This window comes from Pelophylax lessonae (genome assembly GCF_965119305.1).
Source record: "Pelophylax lessonae genome assembly, chromosome: 2".
In the NCBI taxonomy this organism is placed as follows: Eukaryota; Metazoa; Chordata; class Amphibia; order Anura; family Ranidae; genus Pelophylax; species Pelophylax lessonae.
Genome location: NC_138769.1, coordinates 311,996,764 through 312,022,210, shown reverse-complemented (window position 1 = coordinate 312,022,210; position 25,447 = coordinate 311,996,764). Strand labels below are relative to the sequence as shown.

Sequence of the window (25,447 nt, the reverse complement as noted above, 5' to 3'; positions counted from 1 at the left end):
TGAGGCAGTCCCAGGGGGTACACCATCACTTCCTGGTATAGGACTTCAGTTTGTAACAAGCATTGTCAGAAGAATACATAAATCAACCCAACAGAGGGGTGGGTGCTGTGTCCATCAGTGAACCTCAGAGAAAAGGATTTTAACGGTAAGACAAAAATCCAGTTTTCTCTTTTGTTCACAGACAGACCTAGCTCCATGTCTTCTTAGATCCTTGGGATGTCCCAAAGCAGTATCAACATGCGGAGTGGGAAAAAAACAGCAATACATATAATTCCCAACAAGGGCTAAACATAGCCAACCAGGTAAAACAGAAGCACAACCAGGAACAACTGGAGCTCACCACCCAGAAAAAAAATACACACTCAAGAGGAGGGAGCCTCTGCAACCATAGCCTGCAAAACTTTGCGGCAGAACGCAGCATCCGAAAATGTAAATGCATCCACCTACCTTAGAAAACTTAAATTGTAAATTGGTGCACAGATGACTACGTAGCCGCCTTGCACACCTGAACCACTGACACCTGATAATGAAAGGCCCAGGAGGCACTGATCACCCTCGTAGAATGCACCTTGACAGGGAAAAGGAGGAACCTGACCCTTCATAGAATAGGCCTTCACCACTGTCTGCCTGATCGATCTGGAAATGGTTGCTGCAGATGCAGCCTGCCCCTTACAAGGACCATCCATAAGAACAAACAAAAGAATCAGATTTTCAAATCGACTCAGTCACCGCCAGGTACACCCAAATTGCCCGAACTACAACCAGGGAATGTAGAGCAATTTCTTTAGGATGTTTCGGCTTAGGACATACAGGTCCCTCTCAAAAAATTAGCATATTGTGATAAAGTTCATTATTTTCTGTAATGTACTGATAAACATTAGACTTTCAGATATTTTAGATTCATTACACACAACTGAAGTAGTGCAAGCCTTTTATTGTTTTAATATTGATGATTTTGGCATACAGCTCATGAAAACCCAAAATTCCTATCTCAAAGAATTTGCATATCATGAAAAGGTTCTCTAAACGAGCTATTAACCTAATCATCTGAATCAACTAATTAACTCTAAACACCTGCAAAAGATTCCTGAGGCTTTTAAAAACTCCCAGCCTGGTTCATTACTCAAAACCGCAATCATGGGTAAGACTGCCGACCTGACTGCTGTCCAGAAGGCCATCATTGACACCCTCAAGCAAGAGGGTAAGACACAAAGAAATTTCTGAACAAATAGGCTGTTCCCAGAGCGCTGTATCAAAGGCACCTCAGTGGGAAGGAAAAAGTGTTTCAGAAAACACTGCACAACGAGAAGAGGTGACCGGACCCTGAGGAAGATTGTGGAGAAGGACCGATTACAGACCTTGGGGGACCTGCGGAAGCAGTGGACTGAGTGTGGAGGAAGACTGGGGAGAGGGAAATGCCAAAATGCCTGAAGTCCAGTGTCAAGTACCCACAGTCAGTGATGGTCTGGGGTGCCATGTCAGCTGCTGGTGTTGGTCCACTGTGTTTTATCAAGGGCAAGGTCAATGCAGCTAGCTAGCAGGAGATTTTGGAGCACTTCATGCTTTATGGAGATGAAGATTTCATTTTTCAGCACGACCTGGCACCTGCTCACAGTGCCAAAACCACTGGTAAATGGTTTACTGAGCATGGTATTACTGTGCTCAATTGGCCTGCCAACTCTCCTGACCTGAACCCCATAGAGAATCTGTGGGATGTTGTGAAGAGAAAGTTGAGAGACACAAGACCCAACACTCTGGATGAGCTCAAGGCCGCTATCGAAGCATCCTGGGCCTCCATAACACCTCAGCAGTGCCACAGACTGATTGCCTCCATGCCACGCCGCATTGAAGCAGTCATTTCTGCAAAAGGATTCCCGACCAAGTATGGAGTGCACAACTGAACATAATTATTTGAAGGTTGACTTTTTTTGTATTAAAAACACTTTTCTTTTATTGGTCGGATGAAATATGCTAATTTTTTGAGATTTCATGAGCTGTATGCCAAAATCATCAATATTAAAACAAAAGGCTTGCACTACTTCAGTTGTGTGTAATGAATCTAAAATATATGAAAGTCTAATGTTTATCAGTACATTACAGAAAATAATGACAATATGCTAATTTTTTTGAGAGGGACCTGTAAGGACAGCAACACAAAATCTTCATTCAAATGAAGCCCCGAGACATTCTTAAGGAACGCCTGACAGAGTCGTAACACCACTTTGTCCTTGTAAACCACCACGGAAGGTGACCGACAGGACAACGCAGCCAACTCCGACACGCTACGCGCAGGAGTAATAGCGACCAAAAAGGCTACCTTCTGCAATAGAGTGAGCAAAGGAAGTTTACAAATGTTTTCAAATGGAAGCTTTTGAAGTACCGACAGTACCAACTGAGATCCCACAAAGGTACAGGTGATCGCACTGGAGGAGCCAGATGGTGAACTCCCTGCAAAAAAGTGTGAACCAAGGACTTTGCCGCTAACGGCCTTTGGAAAAATATGGCCAAAGCGGAAATCTGGCCCTTGATAGTGCCCAGAGCCAAACGTTAATCTACACCTAGTTGTAGAAACTTCAACAGGCAAGACACAAGAAAGGAATGGGGAGAAACCCCCCCAAAACTCTCACCAAGTAATGTACGCCTTCCAAACTTGATGATATACCTTCCTGGAAGTAGATATCCTAGCTTTCAACAGCATAGGAATCACTGACTCCCGACAGCCCTCTGTCCTTCAGCACCTGGAATTCAATAGTCAGGCCGTTAAAGCCAGGGACTAAAGCAGGATGGAAGATCGGTCCCTGTGAAAGATCATCCCTGAGAGGACGTTTCCAGGGGACGTCTGGTACCAAACTTACCAGGCCTGCGTACCAAGGCCAGAGAGGCCAGCCTAGTGCCCACAGAATGACTGGAATCCCTTCTACCTCGACTCTGCATAGCAGTCTCGACAATAGTTGTATTGGAAGAAAAGCGTAAATCAGACAATACCGACCCCCAAAGGGGCCACAAGGGCGTCTGCGGCATCGACCAGAGGATCCCGAGATCTTGACACGAACCTCTGCACCTTCCTGTTGACACAGGAGGCCGACAAGTCCACATCTGGGGTCCTCCACCAGAGACACAGCTGATAAAGCCCCTCCAGGTGAAGAGACTATTCTCCCTGATCCAATGTCTGCCGACGGAGATAGTCCGCTTACCAATTCTCTACCCCCAGAATGTGCACAGCAGAGAGGGCAGGAACGTATAGTTCTGCCCACCTCAGGATGCCGGCTACTTTCTGGGCCTCTAGGGCATCCCTTGAAGATTGACATATGCCACAGCTGTAGCATTGTCCGATTGTATCCTCTCTGAGCATCCCTGAAGATGATCCGTCCACTGAGACAAAGCCTGATCGTCCTAATCTCCAGGATGTTGAGCAGCAGACTGGACTCCTCTCAAGTCCAAACACCTTGAGCCGAGTATACTCCCAAGACACCTCCCCACCCGGACAGGCTGGCATCCATGGAAATCACTGTCCAATACAGGGGAAGAAAAGACTTTCCCAGGCGAAGGTGGAGCGGAGCCACCATATCAGAGACCCTCTCGTATCCAGACTCAACAAGACCAGATCGTCCAGCGACTGCGGATCCTTGTCCCATTTGGCAAGAATCTCTCTTTGCAGAGGTCTGGTATGGAACTGAGCAAACAGAACCGCCTCGAAGGTGGAGACCATCAGACCCAGCACTTGCATGCAAGTCCTGAGCGACGACCAGCGGTTGGACAACAGGAGCCGAATCACATCCTGCAACATCAGAAGATTCACCTGTGGAAGAAACACCCGAGCTGATGCTGAATCCAGCATCCGACCCAATTTCTGAAAATTCAGTGTCCATCCAAACTCCTGTAGAGTTCGCACAGTAATATTCAAGTCAACTTCTAGAGCCGAAGACGACTCTGCACATAGAAGCAGATAGTCCAGGTAATCTAGTACCGCAATCCCCTTCTGCCAAAGCAAGGCCAACACTGGTGCCAAAACTTTTGTGAACATAACAGGAACTGAAGCGAGACCAAAAGGTAACGTCACGCATTGATAGTGCTCCTCGCCCACGGCAAAACAAAGAAAACGCTGGTGCCTGACATATATTGGAATAGGAAGGCAAGCGTCCTTACCTTACAAAAAGGGACCACATTTACGAAAAAGGTTCCTTGCCCCTAGCAACCTGCGGAAGTAAGGTACTCTTACCTCCCATAAGTTCCTTAATGGTTTCCTCCATAGAGGCACCAAACAGTCACCTACAAAAGGTAGATTAGCCAGCACCTTTTTAGAAGCCTGGTCGGCCGAACAGTACTTCAATCAAATCATGCGGCGAAGGATCACTGCCGTCACAGATACTCTGCCAGCTAAAGGGGCCGCATCCAAAGATACATCACAAAATGTACAGTAGCCAGCTCAAGAGGATGTTGATCCCCTTCCAGATCCTGGTGTAAAATTTTTGCCCATTCCGTTAAGGTCTGGGATACTAAGGCGATAAAACACCGGCCTCAACATTGAACCTGCCACAGAGAAAAAAAAAAAAAAAAAAAAAAAAAAAAAAAAGGTATTGAACCAGAGCTTCAGCCATCTTGTCCACCGGATCCTTAAAAGATGGAGATTCCTCCACCGGCAAAAGTCTGGCTTATTTAGCCTGGAAACCTGAGTCCACTGATGGTGGAACCGTCAGTTTCTTCAGGAGAGACTCCTCAAAGTGATATCTCCTAGCGAAACGCTTAGGTATTCCAAGTATTTGGGAATCCCCACTGACTAGCAACATTCTCCTCAAAATAGGCAGGAAAGGGTAACACTGGGGGTCTGCGGGTACCAAACAAAGAGGATTCATCCAAACTGTTCGAACCCCAGGGTGCATGGACGCAGACCCAGTGGGCCGACTCACGTCCTTGGCGGCCAAATCCACGTCAGACTGAGGAGGCAGAGGATACAGGTGAAGGTGTGGGGGGGCGCTTCTTGCTAGGCCGCCTTTGCAAGGCCATATCAACCTTTGACACAAGTGACTGCAAGGCCGCCAGGGCAGACCCACAGGGTCCTGCAGCTTCAAAGAGTCAGGGTCAAAGAGTCATGAGTCAGGTGATGATACACGTTCCAGGGGGCTCCATGGTTAAATCGTAGCCGCACTGTGCCCAAAATCTTTTTTTTTTTAAGGAAAAAAAAAAAAACCCCTGCACAATGCTCGGAGCACCACAAGGATAGGCGCACCCGCGGCACTCTAAGTAGCAGAGGAAGGACTGTATACCCACAGGGACTCACCACCATGCACCCAGAGCTGGATCCAGAGCGCCAAACAGCCTGCCACACAGCAATCAAAGAGAAAACGCTGACACGGTCACTAAAGCCCCCCCGCCGCACTGGACTTCAAGAGAATGGCCGCCGCATACACTACAATAAGAAACCCAAAACATGGCCGCCAGACTACACAAAAATGTCTGCACAGGCTGAAAACAATCATCCGCTGCAAAATAGCGGTACCCCACTGGACCCCAGGGAAGTAATAGTCCACCAGGGGGGAGCCCCCCAGGGACCCCCTCGCAGTGCAATAAACGCAGGCAGCCTCAACAGTGAGTCACCAGCAGCACACTCCCACCGCCCTCCGGTCCAGCACCAATGTTAACACCCCAACCAAGAAAACACCTGTGTACCCCAAAGGGGGCCTAGAGGAGAGGGTAGGGGGCAGGTGAGGGCGACCAATACAGGGAGAATCCTGCTAGGGAGAGGGAGGAAACCAGGAGGGGAGGAAGGACACAGAGGCCTACCATACCCAGGAACACCTCAGCAATTCCTAGAGAAAAGAGGGAGAACACTACTCAGCAAACCTTGGTATTAGGCAGGTAACGCTCCCGGCAGTCCACCGTACCATCTTGGAATGGGGGTGCTGCGGGCAGAGGTACGCTGTGACTCGGATAGTGACCATTGTGGTGACCAGGGCTATGCGAACTTGTGAGGTGTTGCACTTGCCGGCCAGCCCCCGTCCAGTGGGGCTATGTCGTGGCCAACCCCTAGCGCAGAGCTAATAGTTGGGCCGTGCTTGCAGGCCAGACTGGGAAAGCCATAAGGATCTAGAATATCCATTGCGTCGCACAGTCCAGCTGTTGATTGTAGTTCACACAAACAGAAAACAACAGAGAAGAAAAAAAAATCAATTTAAAAAAGGAAAAAATGCCAGGACAACAGATCCCAGCAGGGGGCCAGGTCCTTACTCCTGACTAGGCAAAAAGAACTGAAGTTCTACAGCAGTAAGTGATGGTATATCCCGTGGGACTGCCTCTGGGGCATAGTCAAAATTGTTTCCGCCTACTTCTACACCTGAAGAGAGCAGCATAAGCCAAGAGTTTAAGAAAACATGGAGCTGTGTCCGTCAGTGAACGAAAGAGAAAAAAATGTGGAACTTTAGTCAGATTATGAAGTCCCGCTACATCACTTCAGGCTGGCCCCTTTTGCAGGTATAGCTATGTAAAACAAAAATCAAAATCTATACGATTTTCAAATCCAGTAATACATAGTTTCACCCTGCTCTGCACATGTTCAGCTGCGCTCTATTATTTAGGTGCCATGTTGAATTTGTAGATGCCGCTCTGCTGACAGCCTTAAATAGAATTAAGCCCTCCTCTATCCTTTACAGCCAAGGAAGCTGCTTCAGTTTCATCTTCAAATGCCATGGTGCTGCACGCGATCAGTTATGAAACTAGCCATTTGATGCTTTGACAGTTTGGTTGAGGGCACAAGCAAATGTGACCGTTCGCAATCCTGGCATTCCAGGAAAGTATCTTTTTTGAAACCGTTAAATCAATGGTTTTAGTTCCGCTTTATTTACTACTGCTCAGGGGCTCTGGGCTTCAGCAAAAATGGCAGCCTCCAGTAAGAAGAATTTAAAGCAATGCTGGAGACAATTTACAGCACGCACTATGGCTGGTAGCATAATTAATATTGTGGAATTATGTTCCTTGCCAAATAATTTTTTATCAAGTTATGGGTAAAATTCTGGATTTAAGGGCAGGTGGTTAATGAAAATAAATGCCTAAAGATCTTGGTGCTAGGTGTACATAATATTAGGAAATATTTATATATTCTTCACTTTATCTATAAAAAAAAAAAAAAAAGTTATATTATATACATACACACACAAAATATATAAAGTGGTTACTGTGTAAAGTCCACCTTGAAATAAATTTTGCAAATCACCATTCAGTAAACCTGTATTCCATTTTAAACATTTATACAAGTCCTACCTATTAGACAACACAAAACGCCTTTTATTACCAATCCAATAGATCTTTCCTGTGCCCCTCTTCATTTTTGTTTCACATTGCTATTGGATTTGACTTTCCCTGACAGCATGCCAAAGCTCCAAAAACGGGCATCCCCCTGTCCAACCAAGTGTCCTTAGTGGCCTCAGAGGTAGTCTCAGTGAAGAGGGGGTGGTTGGCAATTCTTGGGCCAGCAATCAAAGAAAATCTGGTTTCTGGTCAAGGAAAGGTATTATCGGGTATCTTCTGGAGTATGCTTTTTAGGTAGAACTTTTACTATTAAAAAAAAATTACAAAACACTCTAAAGTCATTAATCTTGACAAACTTTACTATCAGTATAGGACTCCAAATAGAAAGTTAAGAGGCACAGGCCTAAGTAATATTTTCTGACCAGAACTGCCCTATACCTTGACAGAGTAGGCAACTTTTTAAAAGGAGAATTGGATTGAGAGGCTGCCATTGATGTCCATGTTTTCTGAACTTTCTAGGCATCTGGCTGATCCATTGGCATCAATAATGAGTCAGTGACCTCAAACAAGTTCAAACATCACTTGCAACATGCTTATATTGGACAGACAACGAATATACAAAGAAGGTGTCAAAAAAGACAGCCTATACATTCGTCTCAGCAGAAAAAGCACACACAAGTCTTTATCAAGTAGATACATCCAGAATATTTATGACAGAAAAAAAAAAAAATCTCATACTCACACATCATTAAAGTCATCAAATGACTTTGAAGGGGTAAAAACATCTAAGAGTCCGATTACCTGTAACAAGATATGAAACCTATTACAAAACACAGCTATAAGACCTAAATGAAATAAATACCTGGGGGTGCGCTAATACAGGAGGTGCATTTCTGGCTAGATTCCCAGGTGAAAACAGAGGGGGGGTGGGGGGGGGGAGAGCTTAAAATGCAAGGACTGGTAAGCTGCAATACATTAGATTTTTTGGTTCTGAGTTTAATACCACTTTAAACCATTTACATAGTCTTATATCGTTTTTCATAGCAAGCAGTAAGTTTCTTAGGCCAAGTTCACACATGCGGTAAATAATGCTGCCTTTCATTAACACGCCTATAGTGGTAATATACAAATGCATTGCACGTACATTTACGTCAAATTACACTCTCCAAATGTGCTAATTTTTTGACCATTCTGAGCATTATAAATGCTTTGCAACCACATCTTAAAATTGCATTACTATTACAGGCTTGGTTACTGCACGCAAGACAACTAAAGCAGCTGCAGGCAGGGTTTTTTTGCCTCACTGCAATGCAAGGCCACCTAATGCATGTGTACAGCTCTATTCACTTACCATTTTAAAATCAACGAAGAGCTTTGCTAGGCAGTGGGGGAGCAGCAAAAAAAGCAGCCAAAACATTTGTGTGACAAAGCCTTAGGGCTCATTCACACGTGGGTTGATTATAAAGAATGAAGAAAAGTTTATTATTGCACCTATAGCATATAACGGAATTTTTGTAAAATCTTACCTGTAAAATTCCTTTCTCTGAGTCCTCCGACAGTCGCCGCCATCTTCATATTCGTCACAATGGGGTATTAGACTTTGGTCCGTAGGAGTAGCTAGGCAACAGAATATGTCAGTATTAAAGCTTTTAACATATCCCCACCCCAGGGGGTGGTCCCCTCAGTCTATACCCTCCTGCTTCCTGTTTCCTGCTTCAGTTTCAGTGGAATAGCAGTAGAGTACCTAAACCCCAAAAGAGGGGCGGGGGCGGCGACTGTCGGAGGACTCAGAGAAAGGAATTTTACAGGTAAGATTTTACAAAAATTCCGTTTTCTCTTACGTCCTCCGACAGTCGCCGCCATCTTCATATTCGTCACAATGGGGACGTCCCAAAGCAGTGCAAACATGAGGGGTGAGAAACGCAGCCGCGCCTAAAGGCAACGCAGTCTCCACATCAAGAAAGTAACCTTACCAAAGGAAGGAAACCAGCTGGGCAACACGAGAAAAAATTTGCTCAACGGGAGCAATAACCCAGGAAAAAAAACAAATAACCCGGGGATACAAAGAAATCCCAAACAGCCCAAAGGACCAAAACCAGGGACCCAAAGGGACCACCGCACTAAGAACCTTGCGGCCAAAGGAAGCATCTGCCGATGCTTGAACATCCACTCTGTGGAACAGAGTGAAGGTGTGCACGGTCGACCAAGTCGCCGCCCTACACACCTGGGCCACAGAAGCCCCATGACGACAGGCCCAAGACGTACTCAGAGATTTGGTAGAGTGCGCCCTCACAGGCATAAGGGAAACTTTTCCCCGCAAAGCATAGGCCTGTTCAACGGCCTGTCTGAACCAATTGGCGACGGCAGAAGCCGACTCCGCCACGCCCTTCCGAGGACCCCCGGAAGGACAAACAAAGAATCCGACTTGTGAAAAGATTCAGACGATTTTAGGTAAACCCTAATCGCCATGAACAGCATCCAAGGAGTGCAACACCACCTCCTCCGAATGTTCAGACTTCGCGCAAGGCCAAGGCAAGACAATGTCCTCATTGAGGTGAAATTCCGAAACCCTCTTCGGAAAAAAAGAAGGGTTAGGTCGCAAGACCACCTTAACCAAGTGATTGACCAGATACGGACAATAGCAGGACAGGCTGCCAGCTCCGACACTCTGCGAGCCGAATTGATCGCCACCAAAAAAGGTGACCTTCTAGGACAACATAGACAACGAGATCTACCCGATCCGTTCAAAAAAGAACCATGTTGTAACACAGACAGAACAAGATTCCAGTCCCAAGGAGGCAGAGGCACCCTCCTAGGAGGGACCAGATGCCCCCGAACAAAAGTGCCAATCAAGGAGATAGATGCCATAGGACGTTGAAAAAAAGAACGGCCATCGCAGACACCTGACCCTTGATCATAGCCAGCGCCAAACGCTGTCAACACCCTTTCGAAGGAAGGACAACACCCCAGACACCGACCACGGGCGAGGTGAAGACCCCCTGAACTCACACCAGGCAAAATAGGCCTCCGAAATACGGTAAAAGACCTACCCCGAGGAAAAATTCCTTGCGTCGATCAAAGTGTGAATGACCTCAGGGGAGAGACCCCTATCCCTCAGGGCCTCGGTTTCAACAGCCAGGCCGGCAAGGCCAGCGACTGCAAGGCAGGATGAAATATCAGCCCTTGAGACCGGAGATCTTCCCGAAGAGGCAGACGCCACGGGGCGTCGACCGGCAAATGCACGAGGTCTGCGTACCAGGACCGGCGAGGCCAGTCCGGTGTCACAAGAATCACCGTGTTTTGGTTCCGAGACCAACCTGCGAAGAACCCTGGGCAGCAATTGAAACGGTGAAAACGCATACATCAGTCGGTACTGATGCCACGGAGCTACCAACGCGTCTGACGCGTCTGCCCAAGGATCGCGTGGCCTTGCCACGAACCTGCACACCTTGCTGTACAGACGAGACGCGAACAGGTCCACCTCCGGAAGACCCCCACGTCGCGCACAACATCTGGAGAACACCCGGACGGAGAGGCCATTCCCCCTGGTCCAGGGACTGGCGGCATCAGATAATCCGCCCGCCAGTTCTCCAACCCCTGGAATGTGAACCGCCGATATCGCCGGGACATGCGTCTCGGCCCAAGACAGAATGTCGGCCACTTCCCGAGCCACCCGGGCCCTCTTGGTGTCCCCTTGGCGAATGACGTAAGCCACCGCCGTGGCAATGTCCGTCTGCACCCGAACCGGACAGCCCTGCAGCCTGTCCGGCCAACGTTGAAGGCAGAGACTCATCGCACGCAATTCCAGAATGCTGACCGGAAGGGAGGATTCCCCCTCCGACCAAGTTCCCTGGGCGGACAGAACGCCCAGAACACCACCCCAGCCTGACAGGCTGGCATCCGTGGTGACCACCGTCCATGAGAGAGGACGAAAAGACTTGCCCCCCGACACCGGCGGGGACAGGAGCCACCACAGAAGAACCCTTCTGGTGCGATGGCCCAACGAAATCCGGATCCAGAGATCGCGGTCGCCCGTCCCACCTGGACAGGATCTCCGCTTGGAGACCCCGCGTGTGAAACTGGGCGAAGGGAATCGCCTCGAAAGCCGAGACCATCAATCCCAGACATCTCATGCACGTCCGAGTGGACGAGGACGGAGCGCCCCTGAGGGACCTGACTTCCTTCCTGAAGAGTCCTGAGTTTGTCGTCCGGTAGGAAGACCTTCGCCTGGACAGAGTCCAGAACCATTCCCAGGTAAGGGAGACGAACCGATGGGCACAGTGCTGACTTTGGAAAAGTTATCGTCCAACCAAACTCCTGCAGAGACTGCATCGTAACGGACAGAGCCTTCTCCAGACCCTGGCTGGTCGCAGACCGAACCAGAATATCGTCCAGATACCCTAGGACAGAGACGCCCTGGGCTCTCAACAAAGCCAAAACCGGTGCCCGCACCTTGGTGAACACCCGTGGAGCCGAGGCGAGACCAAAGGGCAACGCCACAAATTGGTAGTGATCCTCCGCTATGGCGAATCGAAGGTACCTCTGGTGACCCTCGAAATTCGGGATGTGAAGATACGCATCCTTCAAGTCGATGGAAGCCATGAACTCCCCCGGAACCAGGGCAGCCACCACCGACCGCAGAGATTCCATGCGGAACTTGCGCACCCGCACAAAGAGGTTCAGCGCCTTTAAGTCCAGAATCGGACGTACCTTGCCCGCCTCCCGGGCACGGTGAACAGATTGGAATAGAACCCCCGAAACCTGTCCCGATGAGGCACCGGGACCACCACTCCCTGAGTCCTCAGGTCCTGCACCGCTAGATGCAGATCCCGCAAACGCTTCGGGGACAGTAGAAGATTTGAGGGAAAAAATCTGCGCTCCGGCCTATAGAGAAACTCGATCTCGTAGCCAGATCGAACGATTTCCTGAACCCACCTGTCCCGAACCCGGGACAGCCATGGCTGAAGGAAACCGAGCAAGCGTCCCCCCACCCCAGAGTCGGGTGAGGGCGCCCCTTCAGGCCGCACTGTTGTGGGCCGCTGAACCGGACTGGCCGGACTTTTGCTTACCAGTCCACGGCTTCTTACCAGGAGCCGTCTTAGCCTTGTGGGATTAGGGTAAGAGCGTGCTCTTACCACCCGCGATCCCCCTAATTACGTATCTAGGGACTCACCAAAAAAGGCGAGAATCATCATAGGGCAGATTAGCCAAGGTCTTACGCGAAGATTGGTCCACCGACCAACACTTCAACCAAACCAAAACGGCGAGACAATACCGCCACACCATGTACACGTGCAGCCAACGGAACCATATCCAGGTCCACATCACACAAATACATGACACCCTGGTGGATTTGATCCACCATATCCAAAGTCACCTGGAGGGCAGAATCAGCCACCAGGACGCGATTAAGCACCTGCGTCCAGCTCGCGACAGCCCGGGCCGCCATAAGTGAAGCAAATAAAGCTTTCAGCATAGAACCCATAATAGAATAGGCATGACGGGCAAGGGACTCCGTCCGTTTGTCCGTGGCATCCCGGAACACCGGGATATCCTCAGCAGGAATCGCAGTTGGCTTATTCAGAACCGCTATCGCGTGATGCACCGGAGGTGGGACACACCAACGCTCATCAGTAGCGGGCGTAACAGGATAGCACAGCTGAAACCTACTTGGTATAGCAAAAGGCTTGCGTATATTACGCCAATGTTCCTTTACAGCGCATTGAAAATCATCAGTGCAGGGAAATACCTGCGATGTTTTGCGTCTTTTCTGCGTCCCATAAGCCGCCAAGGCAGCAGGAGGACAAGGTTCATCCTGTAAACGCAGTGTTTGCTTGATAGAAGCAACCAATTCATCCATGAGTGCAAGCTCTTCAGACGAGCCAGGGGGAGAAATATCAACCCCCTCAACCTCAGCCTCCATTTCTGACCCTACAAGGTCCAGGGAGGAACGGAACCCCGACAAGGAGACCCCAGCAACAGCAGCCCCATCACCAACACCCTCTGAATCAGAGGAAATTAAAAACTCTGGGCCTTTTTGAGGATTGAGCAGCCATCAGCAATTGCACCTGAGTCGCAAGGCTAGCCGCAATCGTAGCCAAATCCCCCCCCCCCCCCCCGAGGGGGAAAACCGCAGTCCCCTGGCTTCCCACCAATGTGACAGGAAATTTGCTTTCCTGAGAATCCATGCCCCAAAATGAGTAAAATAAAATGGGTGACCGCCCCTTTAAATAAGGCGCTGCGAACGTAGCCCACCGCCACACAAGCACACCCACACCAGGGACCCCCACAGGGAGAAGTTATACTCAGGCAAGGATACAGAGAATAGAGGGAAAAAACCTGGAGAGACCGCTGCTGCTGCTGGCCAGATCGGTGCTCCTGAAGAAAAGGAATTGCTGATATTCAGGGCGCTCCATTAAAGCCTATGGGAGGCTACAAGAAAATGGCCGCCATGCATGTGTACCATGCGGCCAGAGCGAGTACAGCCAAAATGGCGCCGTTTGGCGCCGAAACCGCCACTCCCCCACCTCATGAAGGTGGAATAAAAATACACCACATAGTTATAAAGAACATGGTGGACCGCCGCAGCGGCGCTGTAATGTGCCCCAAACATGATAGCATCAAGTTCCACAGCACACAGCCGTTCACACACTCAGACTGACACAGAAGTGCAGCACAGCCCCCCCTCCTTGCAGCCCACATCATGCAGTGTGAGAGATAGGGAAACATCAATAGTGTGAACACAGGGCAAGGTAACAGTCCCAGACTGACACCCCCCAGACAGACAGGTCCCCACATGAATACACTTACCTCTTACATGGCGTGGGGGACCCGCACAGGCGAACAAGCCGCTGTACATGACAGGGAGAGTCGCATCCAGGACGCAGCAGAAGGTGGGTTGAGAAACCGCACAGCATCCAGTGAGGTAGCCACCTCACCCTAGCATCCCTGCACGGAACAGGGATGGGTCGTTCAGAAAACTCAGGAGCGGTACCTGACTGAACGCTTGATGGCGGGCTGAGAAGCCACTGACCCACAACCTGCGACCAGGGGAGTCAGCCCGAGACGCAGCCCGCATTATCCTCTTCATCCGAAGATCTAACTATTGCTGGTAAAAATAACAGCTAAATAAAGAAAGAGAAAAAACTCAAATAAAATCAAAAAAGAGAGAAGGCTGAGACAAAATGCCCCAGCATAGAGACATCCAGCTACTCCTGACAAGCTAGACATTGAAACTGAAGCAGGAAACAGGAAGCAGGATGGTATAGACTGAGGGGACCACCCCCTGGGGTGGGGATATGTTAAAAGCTTTAATACTGACATATTCTGTTGCCTAGCTACTCCTACGGAGCAAAGTCTAATACCCCATTGTGACGAATATGAAGATGGCGGCGACTGTCGGAGGACGTAAGAGAAAAAGTATTTTTGACATTTTTATATCACTGAAAAATCTGAATGCTTAATAAATGCCCACAAAAGTGGTGCTTTTCTAGTGCAAAGTGAATGGATAAGTTCACCTTTGGAAACATGTTACATGTTCCACCCTAGAACATGTTCCCACTGCTGCAGCCTCTCCCTGACCAGACAGCTCTAGTAACAGTGAGCCAGGGATCTTCTCCCTAAACTCAGTATCACAAATGTATTTTTTATTTTTTTAACAGCACATCTGCGCAGGGTTCCACCCACCCACCGTCACCTTTTCTTCACAGAGTTGGAGTGAATGGGAGAACTAAAACTACCGACAGACTTTGCGGCTGTTGGCTTGTAGTTTTCAATGAACTACCATGGCGCTGTTGAGCTCTTGGTAGTTCCTGGTTTCTTACTGTCATTGCAAAACTGCTTGCCTGTACGAGGAACTAGCAGACAGCTTACACTGACAGTCTGCAAGAGTCCTGCAGATTACAGGTGCAATGCTTTTCAGGCTCCTAATAATGAAAACAAAAATGCACTTTTTTTTTTTAACTTGCAAAAAGATGTGTGTGTTTTTTTTTACCAAGATGAACTTATCCATTAAAGGGAAAGTGATATAGAGGAAATGCTCTGCTTAGAGACATGGTTAGGTTGTGGTCTGATTTTTGTGAATTCTCTGCAAGATGGATTTGTATACTTTGATCTCTGACAATTGGCTTGGTCCAGCTCAACTCTGCTGAAACAAAAAGCTTTACCACTTGCCATAACGCTCAATGCCCCTGCTCTTACCCGGCACTGTCAGTATTGCTGGGTGGCTTGATGCTTTTGCCTGTACACGGAAGCATTTATGAAATGTTAGTGAAGCATTTATAAATGCACTGGGAAATAAAAAACTAGGACAGAGCAGCTCCAGCCAATTCCTGTTTCTACAGAGCAGTTGTGTGGTAACACCATTTGTTTCTGTGTGCAGACAAAAACATTAAGCCAGACATACTGACAGCGCCAGGCAGGAGCAGAGGCATTGAACATTATTCCCATGGCAAAGCTTTTCATTTCAGCAAAGTTGAGCTGGTCAAGCCCAAATGTCAAAAGAGATCAAAAGTACAAATTCACAGAAATGTCTGCCATCACACCACAACCTAAACACTCCTCAAATAAGACAATTTCCTCTACATCACTTGGGTACAGTTAGGTTCATATACAGTATCTCACAAAAGAGAAAGTACACCCCTCACATTTTTGTAAATATTTTATTATATCTTTTCATGTGATAACACTGAAGAAATTACACTTTGCTTCAAAGCTTGTATAACAGTGTATATTTGCTGTCCCCTCAAAATAACACACAGCCATTAATGTCTTAACCGCTGGCAACAAAAGTGAGTACACCCCTAAGTGAAAATGTCCAAATTGGGCCCAAAGTGTCAATATTTTGTGTGGCCCCCATTATTTTCCAAGCACTGCCTGAACCCTCTTGGGCAAGGAGTTCACTAGAGCTTCACAGGTTGCCACTGTAGTCCTCTTCAAATCCTCCATGACATCATCACGGAGCTGGTGGATGTTAGAGACCTTGTGCTCCTCCACCTTCCGTTTGAGGATGCCCCACAGATGCTCAATAGGGTTTAGGTCTTTAGACATGCTTGGCCAGTCCATCACCTTTACCCTCAGCTTCTTAAGAAGGCAGTGGTCATCTTGGAGGTGCGTTTGGGGTTGTTATGCTGGAATACTGCCCTGCGGCCCAGTCTCTGAAGGAAGGGGATCATGCTCTGCTTCAGCATGTCACAGTACATGTTGGCATTCATGGTTCCCTCAAACTGTAGCTCCCCAGTGCTGGCAGCACTCATGCAGCCCCAGACCAGGACACTCCCACCACCATGCTTGACTGTAGACATAGAGCATGGGGAACACATGGTGTTCAAACTAAAAACTTGAGACTTTGTATGAGGTGTGGCCAGTGTACACATAATGATATAATGGTAATACATATACAACTGCTGGTAAGCATAAAGAGGCATATGATTAATTATCGCGTGTTTATTAACAAGTTCTATAGCACTTAAACATCAGTAATATGGATCTACATTGATTCAAAGGGGATGTATACAATGTACAAAAAAATACAATGGTAAAACTATAATAAATGATACAAACATATACAGAATAGATCAACAGACATAAGTTAGAATTGTAAATGGTGTTCGATGCATGTTGAAAATTGGCAAACAGTTCAATGGCCTCTTGGGCTCTACGCGTTTCGTGAAAGGAATTTCACTTCATCAGGAGCTGGCACATTTGGGTTTCTAAAAAATATATGGCATAATATTGCATCCAATCAGGGGTTACACTCAGAGGTTGGATGTTGAATATGAAAAATGACTTACAAGAAAATATAAAAACTATCAAAGGGGCTGTTGGCCACCCAGGAATACGTTCATGAAGGGAACTGAGGGGCGAATACTCCGCACAGGGCCAACGCGCAAGGTCCACAGGCAATGTGTGAAAATCCATTAGGTCAAATAGGGCTGTATTGAAATCTAATAAAAGGGTAATAGATAAATGGAGGTAAGCCATAGTAATAATGATAATAATAATAATAATAATAATAATAATAATAATAATGGGGGTACAATACTGATACTAAGCCCAAGACAAAAAGTGATGTAGGGTAAAGTAAACCCAAAACCAGAAGTGAAAAGGCAGGGAAATGGAAATCAAAATCTGTGTAACTGAGTGTCAGAGTGGTTGCACATAGCGTAATATTGCTAAACCACACGTTTATTCACACATGAACATAAAACTCTGCAAAAGTTGCACTCACAAACATTCAATGTAAAGAGGCATGTAATGAGGTAAACTTGCGTCAGGTCAGCTTCCACTGATGTTAAACGGTCTCCACTCGGTACCTAAGTAGACAGACCCTTGGGCATGACACCAAACGCTGGAACCTCGTGACCGCGGAACCACGCCCTGACCGGTTTCGTCAACCAATGACTTCTTCCGAGGGCGTCAACATTTAACACTGAAGAAATTACACTTTGCTACAATGTAGTCACATGAAAAGATATAATAAAAATATTTACAAAAATGTGAGGGGTGTACTCACTTTTGTGAGATCATGTATATTTGGACACAGGCACAATTTTAGTTTTTTAGAGGTATTTACCAAAACATATTCAAGCTATAGTTATAGAGTGGATATGTGCTGAAAGTGAACACACTCGGGGTTAAATTTGAGGGTATGTACATCAAAATCAGAGGAAGGGTTTAGGAATTGCAGCTCCTAATAGCCATCCCCCTTTTTCAAGGGGCCAAAAGTAATTGGACAATTGAATCAAAAGCCATTTCATGGCCAGGTGTGGGCTACTCCTTTGTTCATCTATTAAGCAGGTAAAAAGGTCTAGAGTGGATTTTAAGTGAGGTATTTGCATTTCGAATCTATTGCTGGGAACCTACATCATGAATTCAAAGTAGATGTCCATGCAAGTGAAACAGGCCATTGTAAGGCTTCAAAAATGAAACAAATCCATCAGAGTGATAAGCAGCAACTTTAGGAGTGGCCAAATCAACAGTTTGGTACATTCTGAGGAAAGAAGAACACACTGGTGAGCTCAGCAACATAAATAGGCCTGGACGACCATGGAAGACTACAGTGGTGGATGATTGCAGGATACTCTCTATGATAAAGAAAAGCCTATTTACAACATCCAGACAAGTGGACACTCTCCAGGAGGTGGACGAATCATTGTCAAAGTCTACAAGACAAGATTAGGCTTTGCCAAAAAAACATCTAAAAAGAAAAAAAGCAAGACCAGTTCTGTAAAAGCATTCTTTGGATGGATGAAACATAGAATAAGTTGTACCAGAATGACAGGAACAAAAAAAAAAAAAAAAAAAAAGGGTGGGGAAGGCTTGGAACAGCTCATGATCCGAAGCACACAACGTCCTCTATAAAACATGGTGGAGGCAGTGTAATGGCATGGGTTTGCATAGTTTCCAGTGGCACTGGGTCATTGGTGTTTATTGATGTGTCAGAAGCGGCCGGGTGAACTCTCCAGTGTTCGGAGCTATGCTGTCAGCCCAGATGCTGCCAAATGCAGCAAAGTTGATTGGACGGAGTTTCACAGTACAGATGGACAATGATCCAAAACACACTGCAAAAGCAACCCAGGAGCTTTTGAAGGAAAAGAAGTGGAATATTCTGCAATGGCCAAGTTAATCACCTGATCTCAACCAAACTGAGCATGCATTTCACTTGATGAAGGCAAAACTAAAAGGCAGAAAGATCCACAAACAAGAAATTAAGACAACTGCAGTTAGAACCTGGCAAAGCATCAGAAAGGAGAAAACCCAGTCTTTGGTAATGTCCATGGGTTCCGGACATCATTGCCAGTAAAGGATTCTAAACAAAATAAAAATGAACATTTTATTTATGGATATTAATTTGTCCAATTACATTTGAGCCCCTGAAAATGGGGGGACTGTGTATAAAAATGGTTTCAGCCCCTAAAATTTGTACTTGAAACCCCTTGAATTAAAAGTTTAAAGTCTGCACTTCAAATTCATTTGGATTTTTTTGCTTTATTTTATTCTGGGGGCATACAGAGCCAAAAGTATTAAAATTGTGCCTATGTCCAAAAAAAATGTATGGACCTAGTCACCTAACTGTACTTCCATTAGAAAAGCAACTCTTTCACGGGCATTTATCAAGCATTCTTGAAGCTTTTTCAATGCTTCAAAAAACACAAAATAAACGCTATAGGTGCGCTAATTAGCATTGCTTCATTCTTTATAATCAACACGTGCGAACAAGCCCTAATAGCTTAGGAAAACCTGCTGGTTCTTTGCATCAGAAGGCTGTCAGGCTGCAAAGATTCTTTGGCATTAGAAAAATAGCTAGGATTTCAGTAAACTTTGAAAAGGAATTTCTCCCCAATGCTTATCGATAGATGCGGAGGTAAAAATTGTTTAGGGCTCCAAAAAAACATTTGATCAGTACTGCATTTTTTTTTTCTTTTTTCACAGATCTGAACATAGTTCTATCGTTTTCAATCAATAAATTTGAAAAACATGGTCAGTTGTACTGCAGTGTTTATGTGCTAATAAGGAACATCCTGTAAGGAGCGAGAGAGAAATGAGCTCATTAGTCTGCAGTCACCTCTTTTACAAAAGTATTTATTACTGGGATTTTCAGAATCTGCATACAGCGTTACAGGATAGTACACTAGACAAGAGCTAATGGAGAAAAAAAAAGAGGCATATGGGCTCGTAGGCCTGCAGTGTCACCTTTCATGGTCCAGTCACAGGCTTGAGAAGGAACAAGACCTATAGTTATTTAATTACAGCAGATACAATTTGGAGTTAGACTTACCTGCAACTTTTCTGAGTCTTCCAGGACAGCATATGAGATAAAGCATCAAAGATCCTTTAAAAAGTAAGTCCTTCTGCGAAAACTGGTGTTTGGGCCAATAGCAGCATAGTCAACACAGCAGTTATGAATGAATGAATAAATTCAGAACAGCTTTGACGACATTGTGATACGATGACATGATCACCGGGGCCCCCAGTACCGAGATCCGCAAACCACTGTCTTGATTTTGCCTCCACTAGGGTGTCCATCCAGGACACATTACATAGGTTCGGAGGATGATATAACGCACATAAGGCACAGAGTTTAATTACCATCTTAATCAGCCACTGAACCTGTGTAATTAATGGGTGTCCTGGTTTAAAGGGATGGCGGTGGCAACCCTAGCTTCCACGTGCTGATCTGCCTTAATAAAGAAGCTTGGCTCTTCAAAACGCGTTGTCCTACATTAAAGACTGTCCTGCAGGGCCTTCCGTCCCTCTACTTTTCTTCAGACGTGCACTAACAGCACATCCAGGTTACGACTTCCGGTAATGCTACTTCCGGCTCCTGTCTCCTTGGAGCGCAGCCATCTTGTTGGCGGCATGGTTAGTTGGTTTGCCGCATAGACACTTCGGTCTGGAATTTTGGGCTCATTTTATTGCACTTTTTACAGTATCAATAAAGTGGATCATCTTTCACCTACTACCCAGTGGTGAATTTCTCTGTATGCATGGACTATTACACATTCAGTCTTTGCTGTGTACTTTGAAGCGCTACCCTTTTGCCTTAATTAGTGTAGAGGAGGGACAGCCGACAACAGATGCCCCAACAGGCACGCAACTGATATAGTCCTACGTCAGTTCGTGTAGGAGGGGCTGCCTGCTGCAGTAAAACTGCGGCGGGCGGTCCGGAACTGGTTAGACTTCACTGTGCTTCTAAGCATTGATAAAGCCTTTGAATTTTTTTTTTTTTTTTTGCATCCATTTCCTGTCTTGTTCCTGTCCACAGCTTTATCCCAGAGATCTTTTGACAGTCCTTGCCACCCATAGATGTTTTGCTTCAGTTGCACTACCAGGGACTAAAATGCTTCAGGAAAGCGCTTTTCATGCTGAGCTAACCAAAGTGACCACAGCTGATCACAGTTGAAAGTCAAATGGCTTTGTTCGTCATTGAGAAGGTGATTAGCTACACCAGTTTGAGTTTACAAGTCATTTTTAGGAGGGGGGGGGGGGGTGATCTTTTATGCAACTGTTTTTAATTTTTTTTCTGACATATTGGTGTTAGATCTTTCACATGGATGTCCTAAGCTGCAAAGAGTGAAAGCAGCTGGATAAAATAAAAACGGTATGTTTTCATTTCAGGCTGCAAAGCAACAAAATTTGATTATTTTAAAGTGGGGCGATTCTTTTCTAGAACCACAGTAAGCGGGGTCTGTTGCAGAAGCAATTCTCCACCACCTAAAGCCTTGTATAACAAAGCCCCATGCATTCAAACTTGCATTACTATCTACAAGACCCATACCTCTCCCCAAATGTGCAACAGCAGGCAACCCCAAAAAAGTTGTGTCACGATTGCCCCATTGATAACCCAAGTTACTGTACACCTGCTTACACTGAAAAGACCAAGCAGTAGTGGGCTGACCTAATTGAGACCATAACCACAGCACCTCAGGAAATGTTAGGCAATACCAAAATTCTTCTGCAATAGGTCCTAAAATGAACACTTGTATCTGTGAGGGAGCATAGTGTGATGAAATAAAATCATCAAGGTTACTGACAACCATTAACAAATAGAAGAATTAACTTGCAGTTAGACAAGTGCAGCAATGCAAGACATTACAAAAAAATGCCCTAATCCTTTGTAGTAACAGACTCTCTCTCCTCATACAAAGGAAGCTATGAAGCGGTATAACATTGTGTTACAAGATGGATACATCAGTACCACATATGTCCTCCAAAGAGCTAATAGTGTAACTAGCTGCAACACTACCAAAGCAAGGGCTGCCACGCAAGACAAGGGGTGATTCATTTTCTGTCAGATCTGGGTTGTGGAAACAGTCTGGTGATTGTACTGTGTGCAGGAAATAAAGCCAAATACCTGTGAGGCAGCTACACCCAGGAAACAGGTAACAGAAACAATTAAAATTAATTCATGGGTTCCGTGAGCCTACAGTGGACTGCAAAAAAATAATTCTGACCTTCTCCTCTCTTAAACTTGAACACATGCTGAATATGCAAAAATACCAAAAATACAGCCTTTTTTCCCTTGAATGCCAGGTACCTAACCTTTTGGAACCCGTTACAAGTTCCACCTGCATGGGCGTCCGCATAACTTTTTCCAGGGGGGGGGCATCATTTTAAAGGTCACCCGTGCTCTACCCCTTTTCGACAATGTCATGAAAGCGACATCAGTCACCGCGCGAGCCATAACCCGTGAGTATTTCTTTAATAAAATACTTTGAACGACAAACAATTCTGTCTTTTCCCCCTTAGAGTTATGTACATACAATAGATACAACAGTGTAAAAAGGAAACAAAAATGACAGAATTTTTAAAACGTTTGTTAACCTAAACAAAAAAACAAATATTGATCCCGTTCCTTTAAAGCAGGTTATACAACACGGTCTTTGTGCTGTGTCATTTTGCCCCTTCCATCACCTAAATTACCTGGCTGATCCTGCCAGACTATACCCTCCCCTCTGTAAACTGACCACATAATACCATGGCTGCTGAGCCCCGACACTGTGGTCAGTCTATGTGACTCCGTCATCCGGAGCCCTCCTGTCCTCCCATCTCTCCCCCTTCCCTCCCTGCCTGTCTGCTCCTGTGTCAGTGCCCGCCCCCTCCCCTCCTGCTGCTGTAGTTTAAGTTAAAGTTTCATATCCGGTCTACAGTCTGTTTAATAATCCTTTGTGCCCCTGTGTCTGTTTTATAAAAATAAGCCAATCTGTACCAGCTTTCAGAGCACCGATTGCCGCTCACGTTACCCACCATATCTCTCCTCCTCCCCTCCCAACTGAAGTCAGCGGGGAATCCCTTGCCCCCCCCACTGCAGGCAGCTGTCAGATGGAGAGAGCCGGCAGATCACATGAGCTGGGATCGGTGCCCTGAAAACTGGTAATGAACGGGTTATTTTAAAACACAGATACAGGGGCACACAGGATTATTAAACGGACCAGACAGGATAATATAAAGTGGCTTAACAACTACTTTAAAAGGGAAGTTGAGATTCCGGGGGGGGGGGGGGGGTCCCTTTGCGGACGCCCACGTTCACCTGTATTTAGGCTGGAACATGTGACCGCAGACACCTTGTAGTTCTGAATGACCTGCGAGAGCAAAGACTAGCCCTCTCAAAGTTCATTCACAAGCCCTGCAGCTTTCTAGTACAAGAATTGTTTTTCTAAAAACTTTTTTTTTTTTTTTTTTTAATTGAAAACAGATGTCATCCGGGGGAATCACAGAGAAAATGAGAAAAAGCGAAAAAATAGTAACCTAGGTAGGATCACATACCATAGCTATTCCGTAGGATAAAATGTCAATCGTCCAATCTCCCGGCGGAGGCCGGGGGGGGGGGGGGCTGCATGAGTGCCCTAAGTCCAGGGACCTAGGAATTCACTGTAGAAAGTCAGGAAGTGAGAGCAGGCACAAACCGGCAGCCAAAAGAAAAAAAGGTGAGAAGGAAGGGGGGGGGGGTAGAAAAGGGATAAGGAAGGGATTCGGGGGGGGGGGGCGAGATAAGGGAGAAGGAGGGGGATGGGGGGGGTGAGATAAGGGAAAAGGAAGGCGATGGGGGAGATAAGGTAGAGTTCCTGCACAAGTCCTGCAACTTTCAAAAAACAGACAACTTGTACAGGCAGAAAGAAGGGTTTTTGTCTGCATAAGCCTGACATTGAACCCCTGATCCACCAATCATCGGTGCAATGCTTTCCAGGCACCTGCCAGAAAAAAAAATAATAAAATGCACCTTTTTTTCCTGCAAAAATAGGTGAATTAATTATATTTTCTGAAAAGGTGAATTTGTCTACATCTTCTAAGGACATTTAACCCTTGAAGATGTAATCTAATGCATTCTCCTACTGCCAGAAAATTAGCATTACTATGTTCACAGGAGTCATCCTCTTCCCTTAAAGCAGAGGCAAATGTCCTTTTTCCGGACCTGCTCAATAAGTGGATCAGGCTGGGAAGGAGTAGTGGGGCCAGTGCATCACTCACAAATTCCACCCCATGAGGAACTCCTATAGCTGACAGCACAAGAGTAGGAGATCTGGGCACAGGTCAGGTTGGCCAAGGGTCTCTTAGACCTAAGGATTGGAAGGTGGAGCCATCTCCTCTTTCACTGTAAGAAAGGTTGCTACAGGCACTGGCAGATATCTCCTCCTCTATCAAGAGCTATGTGCTAAGGTTAGCCAGTCAGGCCCCCTAAACTATCTCCAAGAAGCCCCAGATGGGGATAGCCCAACAGTGCCCTGCCACAATTAGCCCAACACCAAGAGGCCCAAGGTAATTGATTATAGGCTAGGTGAAAACACACCAGTAAAAGCATGTAGGTAGAGCAATCTCCAGCTTACCCATGTCCTGCTGCTGCCGCCAAGGGGACCCGTACCCACCTGAGCTGCTGCCTGCATTTAACAGTCCAAAATTTAGTATTCGCTAACCCACCTGTGGCATCCTGACAGCCACTGCCGGAAAGAACCACTATTAAGGCAACAGCCAGCCATTCCCAGTTAGCCAAGAAAGCAGCTTGGAACCAAAAGCTCTGGCACCCAGAAATTTTACCCCACCCAGAAGTTCTGGTGTCATTCGGTCAAACAGAAACAGTCAGGCTGCACGCCCAACGGTGCTCCACAGTGCACGCACCCAGCCTGGGAAACCGTGCTGCCCGTGTTAGTCCTTGTCAAGGTGTGCCACGTCTAGACATGACCTTTGCCATGCACAGAAGGAGAAGGAAAGTCTGCTACTTCCAGTACCTAGTAGGGTCCCTCTAGCAGAGAACCCAACTAGCTGCTCCAGGAGAGTCAGGTAGGTGAAGGGGTGAGTGGAAGAAAAGCAGGCTTAGAAACAGAGGCCTCCCTTCACCCAAGTTCCAGGCGATGTATCTCCTCTAGACAAAATAAAAACCACTTAAACTGACCTGTTCAGCAGAAGGACTTCCTAATAAAGTGTCTTCGGTGATGCGTTTCCAGTTCCTGTTGGAGGTGTATCCTATATCTCATATGCAATCCTGGAAGACTATTTGAGAAAATAGGGTTGTAGAGCTTGCCAGATAGGGACATGTGCTGGGTGATAAGAGCTGAAAAAAAAAATCTCTCTCAACTTTGGCAGGTATTGCATTATAAGATGGTCAGAAAGTCAAGAAATGGCCCAGTGGATGCTGCTAAAGTCTGTCTTGCAACAGACTGATTGGTGCTGTCATGAGATGCTTCATTAGGTGATGAACCAATGGGCATTA

The 25,447-nt window shown here is 46.5% G+C and overlaps 1 protein-coding gene across 2 annotated transcripts in view; it reads right to left on the bottom strand.

Moving 5' to 3' along the window:
- Window positions 1-25,447, bottom strand: part of LOC309546965 (mitogen-activated protein kinase 14) — a 158,335-nt gene that overhangs the window by 82,995 nt on the left and 49,893 nt on the right. For both annotated transcript variants that reach the window (XM_082246728.1, XM_082246729.1), the window contains exon 3: window positions 7,985-8,043. In XM_082246728.1, the coding sequence (XP_082102854.1) occupies window positions 7,985-8,043 (59 nt within the window). The remainder of the gene's footprint in view (window positions 1-7,984; window positions 8,044-25,447) is intronic.